This window comes from Octopus bimaculoides, chromosome 19, assembly GCF_001194135.2.
Source record: "Octopus bimaculoides isolate UCB-OBI-ISO-001 chromosome 19, ASM119413v2, whole genome shotgun sequence".
NCBI classification, from domain to species: Eukaryota; Metazoa; Mollusca; class Cephalopoda; order Octopoda; family Octopodidae; genus Octopus; species Octopus bimaculoides.
Genome location: NC_068999.1, coordinates 47,523,091 through 47,535,258, shown reverse-complemented (window position 1 = coordinate 47,535,258; position 12,168 = coordinate 47,523,091). Strand labels below are relative to the sequence as shown.

At 36.6% G+C, this 12,168-nt stretch overlaps 1 protein-coding gene across 1 annotated transcript in view; it reads left to right on the top strand.

The window, feature by feature from the left end:
* The window catches only part of LOC106867518 (adenylate kinase 9), a 50,851-nt gene that overhangs the window by 16,796 nt on the left and 21,887 nt on the right, over nt 1-12,168 (top strand). The window contains exons 10-17 of the mRNA XM_052974713.1: nt 1,926-1,939; nt 3,015-3,058; nt 4,542-4,692; nt 5,361-5,589; nt 7,473-7,643; nt 8,526-8,566; nt 9,836-10,264; nt 11,324-11,352. Coding sequence (XP_052830673.1) covers nt 1,926-1,939; nt 3,015-3,058; nt 4,542-4,692; nt 5,361-5,589; nt 7,473-7,643; nt 8,526-8,566; nt 9,836-10,264; nt 11,324-11,352 — 1,108 coding nt within the window. The remainder of the gene's footprint in view (nt 1-1,925; nt 1,940-3,014; nt 3,059-4,541; nt 4,693-5,360; nt 5,590-7,472; nt 7,644-8,525; nt 8,567-9,835; nt 10,265-11,323; nt 11,353-12,168) is intronic.

Genomic DNA, 12,168 nt, shown 5'->3' with positions numbered 1-12,168 from the left:
TATCATTATCATCATCATCATCATCATCACCATCTTCGTCACCACCATCACCACCACCATCTTTTTTTTTTATGGAAGACCAGCAGTCGCCCATGCATACCGGCCTCCCCCTCTCCACGCCACCAGTGTTATCCAAGGGAAAGGCAAAAGGGGCCGATACAGCTTGGCACCTGTGATGTCGCAACTCATTTCTGCAGCTGAGCGAACTGGAGCAACGTGAAATAAAGTGTCTTGCTCAAGAACACAACACACAGCCCGGTCCGGGATTTGAACTCACAACCTCACGATCGTAAACTCGATGCTCTAACCACTGAGCCATGCGCCTTCACTTTTTCTTTTTTTACTTCCTCTAAACGATCGGGTTCGGTCGTCTTCTCCAGGCCATCAGAAAACGCACGGAACGCCGCTGCATGTAAGCGAACTCATTGGCCAGATCCGAAGACCTCACCATCTTTGTTGTCATCATCACCATCACCATCATCATCATTGTTGTCATCAATGTCATCACCCTCATCAGTGTCACTGCCACTGTCATCTTCATCATTATCATCATCGTCATCACCATCAGCATTGTTGTCATTATCATTTATCATTATCATTATCATTATCATCATTGTCATCATGGCAGCGGCAGCGGTGGTGGTGGCGGCGGCAGCAGCGGTGGTGGCGGTGGCAGCATTGGTGGTGGCGGCGGCAGCAGTGGTGGTGGCGGCGGCAGCAGTGGTGGTGGCGGTGTATTGCTTGAGAAAGATGTTCATGATAGAAAGAGAGAGAGAGAGAGAGAGTGATGATGATGATGAGAGAGATGGTAAGATGGCGATCATGATGATAAAATCCTGTTCTTGAGGAGATTAATTGTTGCTAAGACAGCTTCTAATGTTGCTAACGACACTATAGAAATGGACTTACGTCGATACACAAGGAACAATCATTGCAATATATTAATTATATTTCACTATCAGAGGTTAGTTCAGTTTTAGTTAATTCCACCACCACCACCACCTCCTCTGTAGAAACAGTTTTCTTAACCATAAAATACAATTAGGGTTAGTTGTTAGCAAAACCTAACAGTTTGGGAAAGATTTTATTGCTCATTAATGCCTTCAAATAATATTATCAAACAACCTTGGAATAAGATTATCAAACAGGCTTGAAATAAAATTATCAAACTTCAAATAAGATGATCAGATTTGAAATAAGATTATCAAGCAAACTTGAAATAAAAATCAAAAAGACATTAATAGAATTATATCGAAGAGTTTAAAATGAGATTATTAGACTTTATATAGAATTATCAAAAAAGCATTTAAATATGATTACTAAACAGACTTGAAATGAAATTATCAAACAGCCATTAAATATGATTATCAAACAAGCTTGAAATAAGATTATCTGATTTGAAATAAGATTACTAAACAGACTTTCAGTAAGATTATCAGACTAAAATAGGATTATCAAAAATGTTTAAATACAATTATCAAACATACTTGAAATGAAACTATCAAATAGGATTATCAAAAATGTTTAAATACAATTATCAAACATACTTGAAATGAAACTATCAAATAGGATTATCAAAAATGTTTAAATACAATTATCAAACATACTTGAAATGAAACTATCAAATAGGATTATCAAAAATGTTTAAATACAATTATCAAACATACTTGAAATGAAACTATCAAACAAACATTAAATATGATTATCAAACTTGAAATAAAATCATCAAACAGATTTTCTAGATTATAAAAAATACTTTTCTATATTATTATTATATTATTGATAACTGTTTAAATAAAATTATCAAACAGACTTACCTAATTTAATGTCTCTCTGCTTGTTTGTCATTTGAGTTGTTTTTGTTGTTTGTTTTCTAATGATTCCCTTTTGAAAGTATATGAGAACTGCAAATATTTACCTTCAAGATGTTATGATGAAGGTAGTGAATCTGTTCAGTTGTTGTTTCTATAGCAACTGTTCTTAATGTTGAAGTTACCTCTCCTTTCATAAAGACCTTGTTCCTAATTATAGTTCGTTCATTAATATTTAATTATGACATCTTTGTCAATGTTTAATCACTCATTTCCTGTACAAAAACTGGTACACTAATTTATGAGAAAGAATGGATATTTATGAAGAGTCTGTTGTTAGACTAATTAGTTAAATATGATGAATGATTATAAAAGGTTTGCGTTTAGATTAATTAATTAATTAATTAATTAAACATATTGGTTTGTCTTTATCTTTCAGTCTTTGGGCTGTGGCCATACTGGGGCACCGCCTTGAAGGGTTTAGTTGAACAAGTCAACTCCAGTATTTATTTTTTTAAAGTCTGGCACTTATTCTATCAGTCTCTTTTTGTTGAACTGCTAAGCTACAGGAGCATACACAGACCAACATCAGTTGTCAAGCTGTGGTGGGAAACAAGTACAAACACAAAGATACACACATAAATAAATATATACATACATGTATGTATGTATGTATGTATGTATGTATACACACATATGTATACACATATGTATACATGACCTTAACCACTTGAACATGTCCCTTAGTGGCAGACAATGTGTGCATCTCTGATCATGAGCAGGAGTAGTGGGGGAGCATCATAGCCATGAGTTGAGAGGGATTCCTTGGGGTTTCAATAAATGTAACAGAAGTAAAGTTTGAAGGAAATATCAGCTGTTTTTCATACTTTCTAGGGGTAAGCAAACAGGAAATAACAGTGGCTACCCAAGGACAAAAATCTTGTGACACACACAGTGCATGTGTGTGTGTGTGTGTGTGTGTGTGTGTGTGTGTGTGTGTGTGTGTGTGTGTGTGTGTGTGTGATGACAGTTGCTTCTGATAGGACACTATGAAGGAGGTGCCTGATGACTCGGCCCTCCTGGCTTTCCCAGAAATAGCAGGCAGAGAAGCTGGATGGAGGGATGGATAATTTTTATCACATATTGCTTATAGAAATGCCTTGACATTGATTTCAAATATTTTTATTTCATATATTTGCTTAGAAGCCAATGAAAAAATAGAGGATACATTGGACGAAAACCCAGAGGTAGATATACTTTTGTTATGTGTGGTCACTAGTTCTTTGTTGTTGTTGTTGTTGTCGTCAAGGTTCTTGTTGCTGTTGCGGTTGTTGGTCATGTTATTGTTGCTGTTGGCGTTGCTACTGTTGTTTCAGTTGTTGTTGCTGATGTTATTATGGCTGTTGGTTAGGGTGTTCAAATGCCACCAGGGTTGACTTTATCTTTCATCCTCTCGGGGTCAATAAATTAAGTACCAGTTATGCACTGGGGTCGATATAATCGACTTAATCCCTTCCCCCAAATTTGAGGCTTTATGCTTCCATTAGAAAAGATTATTATTATTATTATTATTGTTGTTGTTGTTGTTGTTGTTGTTGTTGTTGTTGTTATTGTTGCAGCTGCTGTAGTTGTTGTTGTTGTTGCCACCATTGTTTTTAATATCTTTCGCCCAGTGCCAATCTTGACCACGTAGACCTGTGATCAAAGGCATTCTTACAATAACAATCTCATCTTTTTTTTCGTGCCTGATGCACCTAGGACTACATTATTTAATGTGTCCTTTTCCTGGCTGCTATTTCTAGCAAGTCATGCAACTGCATAGAATCCCCCCATCTCTTTCTCTTATTATTGGTCATAGAGAGAGATAGGCACACACAGACACACACACACACACACACACACACACTCACACTCACACTCACACTCACATTTGGAAAGGATGTCTAAATAGACTGTACACGATTAAAGATTTTTGTTGCGTCTTCCTGAAAAGAAGGACTCTTAATAATCAGAAACCAGTCAAGTGGAATTATGCAAAAGGTTTATAAGCAACACAACAGTTTTACAAAAGTAAATGGCAAAAGTTTCACAGCAAGAGCATAGTCTTGCTTTTTATGATAGCATATGTTTTGAATAGGTCATTATTTGGGTTAGTTCATTTTATTGTGTGATGCCAGTGCCACCTGACTGGCTCTCCATGCCGTGGCACGTAAAAAGCACCATCTGAATGTGGTCGCTGCCAGTGCTTCCTGATTGGCTCCTGAGCTGGTGGCATGTAGAAAGCACTCACTACACTCTCAGAGTGGCTGGCATTAGGAAGGGCATCCAGCAGTAGAAACCTTGCCAGATCAGATTGGAGCCTGGTACAGCCTACTTGGCTTGCCAATCTTCAATCAAACCGTCCAACCCATGCCAGCGTGGAAAACGGACATTAAATGACGATGGCGACCGTCGTTGTTTTTGACTTCCAGTGCAGTTGTACAGAATACTAAATCTAAAAGACCACAACCAATAAACTATTTTCATTCAAAAACAAAACAGTAGTTTTAGTGGCATGCTTTTTTCTTTTGTTATACTCAGAACTCTGAACTTCCTGACAATTATATATTTTTGAGTCAAGCTGTTACTGTTGATACATGATAAAAAAAATTAGTATCAGTTGTTCAATATTTAGGGAAAAAAAATGTTTCTTCTTTATCTTATTATTTGTGGTGTTTCTTTAATTCATAGATATTCATTAGTGAAATTATTGACCAACTACTTGAAAGAGTGGAACTGGACATTACAGAGAAAGCTATGGGCTTGTTCCCTTCTGATGAAGATGATAATACTGAAGAGCTTCTTGAACCTGATATAGAAAATATTACAGAAGCTGAAATTGGTAAACTGTTATAAATTTTATCTTTCTACAATAATGGAATATTTTCTCTGTTTATAGAGTAGTCCAATCCTCAATCTCCGTCACAGCTAGTTTTCTTGCTGAAATAACTTTACTGTGTGAGCCTAGTTAACATTCAGCTGTGATTATATGGTTTATTATTATCTGTAAAGGCACTAGAAGCAAATATTGTGTTTATTCATATTGTTAAAAATAACCATTCTCATAAGCGTAATTGCAGCTGGTTCCAGGGTCAGTCCTGCTGCATGACTCCTTGGGTAAGTGTCTTCAACTATAGCCATAGGCTGACCAAAGCCTTGTCAATGGATTTAGTAAATGGAAACTGAAAGAATCCAGGCGTGGCTGTGTGGTAAGAAAATTGCTTTTCCGCCACATGGTTCCAGGTTCAGTCTCAATGTGTGGTACCTTGGGCAAGTGTCTTCTACTACAGCCTCTAGCCAACCAAAGCCTTGTGAGTGGATTTGGTAGATGGCAACTGAAAGAATCCCATCATATATATATATATATATATATATATACATACACATACACACACATAGCCATCCTCAGCATTTAATTTCCATTGATCCAGAACATTCTTTTATGTTGTACTTTTGTAATTGAAGATAATATTCCTGGTGTTTTTGCTCTACTTTTTTCTTCCTTGTTAGAATTAGAAGAAGAAATTGATCACGACGAGTTGACAAAACTACAGCTAGAGCAAGAGTTAGAAGCAGTTGATGAGAACAATGAAGAAGTTAAGAGTATTGTGGAAAAATTAATGCTTGAATATGCTGAACTTAATATTTCATTCACACCTCGAGATCAATACCAGTTAATGGAAAGAGTTATTCAATCTATAGAGAGTGACAATAGCAAAGAATCAATCACCAATACTAGGTACGAAGTAATTGCTATAAAATTGATGTCAGCTTTGTAGACTTGTTTGTATTTCTTTGTAGTTACCATATTTGATGGCTTATAAGATGCATGAGTGCATAGGCTGCACCCTATCCTAGGCTATACTTTTATAAAATAAATTACCACTAAAATAACGTTTTAATTCCTCCACTTACCTGTTTCACTTCATGTTTCTTCCGGTAATTATAAGCAATTTATTGCATCCACATTCAATATAAACAAACTGTAGGCAATTGTTTACCTATAGATGGCAGCATATCCTTCAGCCGAACTCATTCATAACAGGTTTTAAAACAGGCACTGTTAACTAATGCTCCTGTGATCAGACCAGGTGAAAACAACTAAGGATGGAGATGGGTGCAGTGGATGACCGAGATGTCGTAACTGTTTCGTCTTGCTCTCTACACTCCACAATGCATTGCTGCAGCCGCCAGCCACCTCTATTGGACCATGAAGGCTTCTTCCACACGGCCCACTGGATTCAGTCTTCACATGCATATGTAGGGAAGCTCTAATATTAACCCATAGCTGAGAGCCTGAAAGGTGTTGCTATTCTGGGTCAGAATAGATTTGGGAACAGTATTAGTTAAGAGGTGATTCCACACTGCTCAAAACCCTGGAATTCTCAAACCAGGGCCTCACTACTGGAAGCAGTTTAAAGTCATACCCAGGACAAATTCTTTATGTCTATTCTCTATATATACAATGTGAAGGCATGTGGCTTAATGGTTATGGTATTCAGCTCATGATCATTAGGTTGTGAGTTCAATTTCCAGCTATGCATTGTGTCCTTCAGCAAGACACTTTATTTCTTGTTGCTCCAGTCACTTTAGTTTACATTGCACTCAGCTAGCAAAAATGCGTTGTACCTGTATTTCAAAGGGGCTAGCCTTGTCACGTTCTGTGTCACACTGAATCTCCCTGAGAACTACATTAAGGGTACACGTGTCTGTGGAATGCTCAGGCACTTGCATGTTAATTTCACAAGCAAGCTGTTCCGTTGATTGGATCACCTGGAACCAAAATATATACTATATGACTGGTGGACACTGCATGGAAGCAGTAGAAGGCCCAACTCTGGCAAAATCAGGATTGTTTGATTTTAAAACTGGCATGGTCTCTCAAATAATTTAACCCTAAATTTATTTTAGAGTAGGGGTTAGATAGACATGCTTTTTATAAGATGAATTCATTGATATGTTCAATGGTGTGTTATCCATTGCATAAGACATGTTTAGAGGTGCAACGTGGCTATGGGGCTAGGATGTTTGTGTTCGCAATCATGGGGTTTTGAGTTCAGTCCCACTGTACAGCATCTTGGGTAAGTGTCTTCTACTACAGTCCAGACCAACCAAAGCCTTGTTAATGGATTTGGTCTGAGGAATCTGAAGGAAGCCTGTTGTGTGTGTGTGTGTGTGTGTGTGTGTGTGTGTGTGTGTGTGTGTGTTACTACCTCTCTGCCTCTAAATCATGGGGTAGTTGTAAATGCATGTCACCACAAAGCAGGTAGCATCCTTTGTTTCCAATCTTCCATGAGAACATGTCTTGTCATTGGGAAATATTATCTTTGGTGAGAGTTGGTGACAAGAAGGGCATTGAAAATTTGCTTCAACAAATTCCATTCCATTCCCGTGTGAGCATGGAAAAGTGGACAGCCATAACTACTTTATTCCTTCTTCAAATGAATAAAAACAGAAGGAAATCCTCTCCCGTCACTCAAGCAATATATGTAACCCCCTGTGTAGTATTGTAAACTTTGAAAATTTAAACTTTTGCTTCTTGTTTGCTTAATTTCCATTGACTTCTGTTCTCATTGATACAATAAGAAAACAATGACACAAAGGTTGAATTTCATCTTTCAGAAATGGTGGATGGATTTTGGATAATTTCCCATTAAATCCTGAACAGTGGCAATTGTGTTCAGATTTTAATTTAGCCCCAGACACTGTCATTTGTTTGATTGACACATCAGATCAATGGAGTTGGTTAATGCAGCAATGGGCAGAAAATTTCTCTGCTACTATCAAACTCAGGTTTGTATGAGTCTAAAAGTCTTTTACATTTGTTTCCAATTTCAAACTTTGGCACAAGGCCAGCAATTCCAGGGAAGGAGGTAAGTTGATTACAATGGTCTCTTCTGCCTAGCTTAATTCCATATGTTCAGCTGTTCTCCTAACTTATATAAAGCATTTACAGTAATTGTTTTCTGTTATAGTTAAAGGGAAGGGGGCACCACAGAAATGGTAAATGGTTTACGGTACAAAAGAAATCACTTTAAATTTGCTAAAATAATATTCAGGATGCCTTTATCTCTACTATGTATAGATGCAGATGTGTTACCTAAGATTAATTTTGAGGATCTGCTCAAAGACTTTGCAATTAAAAAAAGTAGGAGGAACCTTTTCAAATATAAACAAAGTAAAAGTATACAAAAATAAACATTATTTTCCCTTTTACTGTTTTGAAAAATAAAAATTTATTTTATGGTTTGTTATTGTTTATATTTTGGATTACATAATCTTTTATGAGGGCACAAAAATCTTTTTAAGTGCTTAGGGCCTTGATGGGTCTTAATCCGGCCCTGCACATCATTAATTAATTTTATAAGCAAATTATCAGTAATTTATATGCTAATCATCAGTAATTAATTCTATATGTACATTATCAGTAATTAATTTCAGATGAAAATTATCAGTAGTTTAAATGAAAATCATCAATAATTAATTTATATGTAGATCATCAGTAATTAATTTTATGTACAAATTATCAAATTTAAATGCGAATCTTCTATCCCTGCCCCTTTCCACGACCACCACTGCCGGATTTTAAAAACTTCAGATGTTTCTTATAACTACAAACACAACTGTCCTTCATTTACATTTCATTCTCAATCATTTTTCTTTCCTCTCTTTCAGGGAAGCAGACAAAGATAACGTAATCGAAGAAGCTGAAGCTGGTAAATATGAATTTGCTATCACCTGATCAAGTGAGATGTTTGTTGTTAGCAATAGTAATAATACCAATAAAAACAACAATAACAATTCTAACAACAATACTAATAAAAGGCTCATGGCTCAGAGCATTGGGCTCACAATCATGAGGTAGTGAGTTTGATTCCTGGACTAGGTTGTTTGTTGTTTTCTTGAGCAAGACTCTTTATTTCATGTTGCTCCAGTTCACTCAGCTGTAGAAATGATTTGGAGTGTAACTGGTGTGGTTCAGCAAAAGTGACTGATAGAATAAGTACTGGGCTTACAAAGAATAAGACCTGGAGTCGATTCGTTTGACTAAAGGCGGTGCTCCAGCATGGCCACAGTCAAATGGCTGAAACCAGTAAAAGAATAAAGAATAAAGAATAAATGATAATCTTAACAAAATTCAATGTCTGAGTATTTGAAGAAGATTTAAGAGAAAAATAAAAGAAGCTGCATCGATTTGTGATGGATGTGTGAATGTGATGCAAGTGCAGGGATAAATTTTGCTATGCAGTTGCAATGGGAATAATGATGGTTTTGGTTTTGCCTGGAATCGGACAAATGTGTCTGTTGATTGTAGGATATAATTCTTTTTAGATAATAAGAGCAATAATAAGACTAACAAGAGCACTCAGAGAGCGCAAACATCCGCCAAGGCAACACCAATGTCCTCTCAACAATTAGCCAGAGATGATTTTTAAAATGAGAATATCTGAAATAAACTCAACTGCTCTCACAAACAAGAATACTAAAAATGAACTCAATCGCTCTCAAAAATTAAATAAAAAATAGGAAAAATCATCTAGAATCCTTGTCCGGTACCAGATTGATCCCAAAATCTAATCAGTTTGTGCCAGTCACAAGGCCAAACTTCCCTGAAAGTTTCATCCAAATCCATCCTGCAGTTCTTGAGATATTTTGTCCATGAACAAACAAACAAACAAACATGACTATAAACAATACCTCCACTTTCGCTAAGGTGGAGGTAATAACAATAAAAACAACAGAAATTCAATATTAATAATAATATTTAAAGCAGCAGTTTTAACTTTTTTTTGTTTTCATATTTCCTTCATTTCCAATCTTCTGTGAAAAACATGCCTTGATTGAATTTTATTTGAAATTGGTCATTAATGCAAATAAATAATTTAAAGAAAGGTTGTTTCATTGATTGTAGCAATTAACAGTATTTTCTTTCTTTTTCTTTTTTTCTTTTTTTTTTTTTGGTGTTCCTTCTGTTTTTTTTTAAGAAGAAGAAGAAGAAGAGGAAGAAGAAGAGGAGGAAGAAGAAGAGGAGGAAGAAGACCTTAATGAAGACACTGGACTGGGAAAACCTGAGGGAAAACAACTTGGGGAGGAAATTGTTGAAGAAGAACAAGAAGTAGAGCAAGTAGAAGAACAACAGGGGCAAGAAGAGGAAGAGAAAGAGGAAAAACTGGAAAAAGACAGTGAGCAAGAAAAAGAAGAGAAAGAAGTGAAAGAAGAAGCAACAGAAGAAGAAGCAGAAAAAGAGGAAGAGGAGGAGAAAAAAGAGGAAGAAAAAGAACAAGAAATGGTAAATAAAGAGGAAGAAGAATTGGAAGTGGAAGAGGGAGAGGTAGAAGAAGAAGTAGTAAAACATGAAAAATTGAAATTGGAAACTCAATCTGAGTCAGACTTAGTTCAAAAGGGAGCAGAAGGTAAATATTTATTTAGTATTTTAGTAGATATTTGTTTAGTATTCGTGTACTTTATTTAGTATTTGATGTACTTCATTTAATATTTAATGTACTTAAAGTGGCAATCTGGGCAGAATGAGTTCAAATATTGCCGGGTCAACTTTGCCTTTCATCCTTTCAAGGTCAGTAAAATAAGTACCAGTTGAGCACTGGGGGTCGATGTAATTGAGTTACCCCCTCCCCTGAACTTGCTGGCCTTGTGCCAAAATTTGAAACCAGTATTTCATGTACTCCATTTAATATTTGCTGTATTCCACTCAATATTTGAGGTTGTTGCCAGTGCCGCTGGACTGGCTCCTGTGCAGGTGGCATGTAAAAAACACCATTTGAGCGTGGCCGTTGCCAGTACCGCCTGACTGGCCCTCGTGCCAGTGGCATGTAAAAGGACCCACTACACTCTCAGAGTGGTTGGCATTAGGAAGGGCATCCAGCTGTAGAAACTCTGCCAAATCAGATTGGAGCCTGGTGCAGCCATCTGGTTCGCCAGTCCTCAGTCAAACCGTCCAACCCATACCAGCGTGGAAAGTGGACGTTAAACGATGATGATGATGATGATGATGATGATGATGATGATGATGATAACGATGATGATATATGTTTATGTGTGTGTGTCTTTGTGTCTGTGTTTGGCCTCTCACCATCACTTGACAGCTGATGTTTATGTGTTTATGTCACTGTAACTTAGCAGTCCAGCAAAAGGGACTGATAGAATAAGTACCAGGCTTACAAAGAATAAGTCCTGGGGTCAATTTCTTCAACTGAAAAACCCTTCAAGGCAGTGCTCCAGCATGGTCACAGTCAAATGACTGAAACAAGTAAAAGAATAAAAGAATATTTTAATTATATTTTTCATTTTCTAAATTTTGCAATGTTTTATTTTGTCTATTGTTTTTTGTGTGTGTGTGTGTTTTTTTGTATGCGATTTACAAAATTCTTCATGTGAATTTCTATTGGAACAAATTTGGGATTGCCATAGTCATTATGCCAATATTATTTTTTTTTTCTTTTCTTTTTCTACAGAAATGGAATTTATGGAAGAAACAATACATGTAAGAATTTTTTTTTTATATATATATATAATTGTTTTGCAAATTTCTTTTCCTATACAAAGGAAAAAGCCAAGCAACTGCCAGTTCTTATAAACAGTTCCAAAGTGGAATAAAATGGTTTGCTGTGAGAAAGCAATAAACCAGGATAACAGCAAAATGGTGGAAGCGGTAGCATTGATCGAGTGTCTAACCACACATCCAAATACACACACTTTTTTGATGAAAGGAAAACATGTGTGCTTTAATCATCATCATCATAATCATCATCATCACCGCCACCATCATAATCATCATCATCATCATCATCACCATCACCATCAGCAGCACCAGCAGCTCGATATCAGCATCATCATCACCATCGTCATCACCATTGTCATCACCATCATTGTCGTCATCGTCATTGTCGTCGTCATTGCTGTCATTCAATATCAGCTTCTCCATCCTTGCATGGGTGGAACGGAATTTGGTGAGACGGATTTTCTATAGCCGGACGGTCTTCCTGTTGCCAACTCACACCTGTTCCCAAGCAAGGTAATACTTCCCCATGGCAAACATGTTTCCATGGACGATTGGAAATGAAGGCTACTGCTTGCGTGATGGTGACATTTGTTTACAGCTAGCACATGAAGTCAAGACAAGGAGACAATAACACACATTTACATATGTACACACGAGAATGACCTGTCTTTTTTTGCCTGTCCTTCTAATTGTTGTTTCTGTTTTCCACCTTCGTATCGTCCATCTGTCCGAACGTTTTTATGTCCTCTGTTGCGTTTTTATTCCATTTTGATATATATATATATATATATATATATA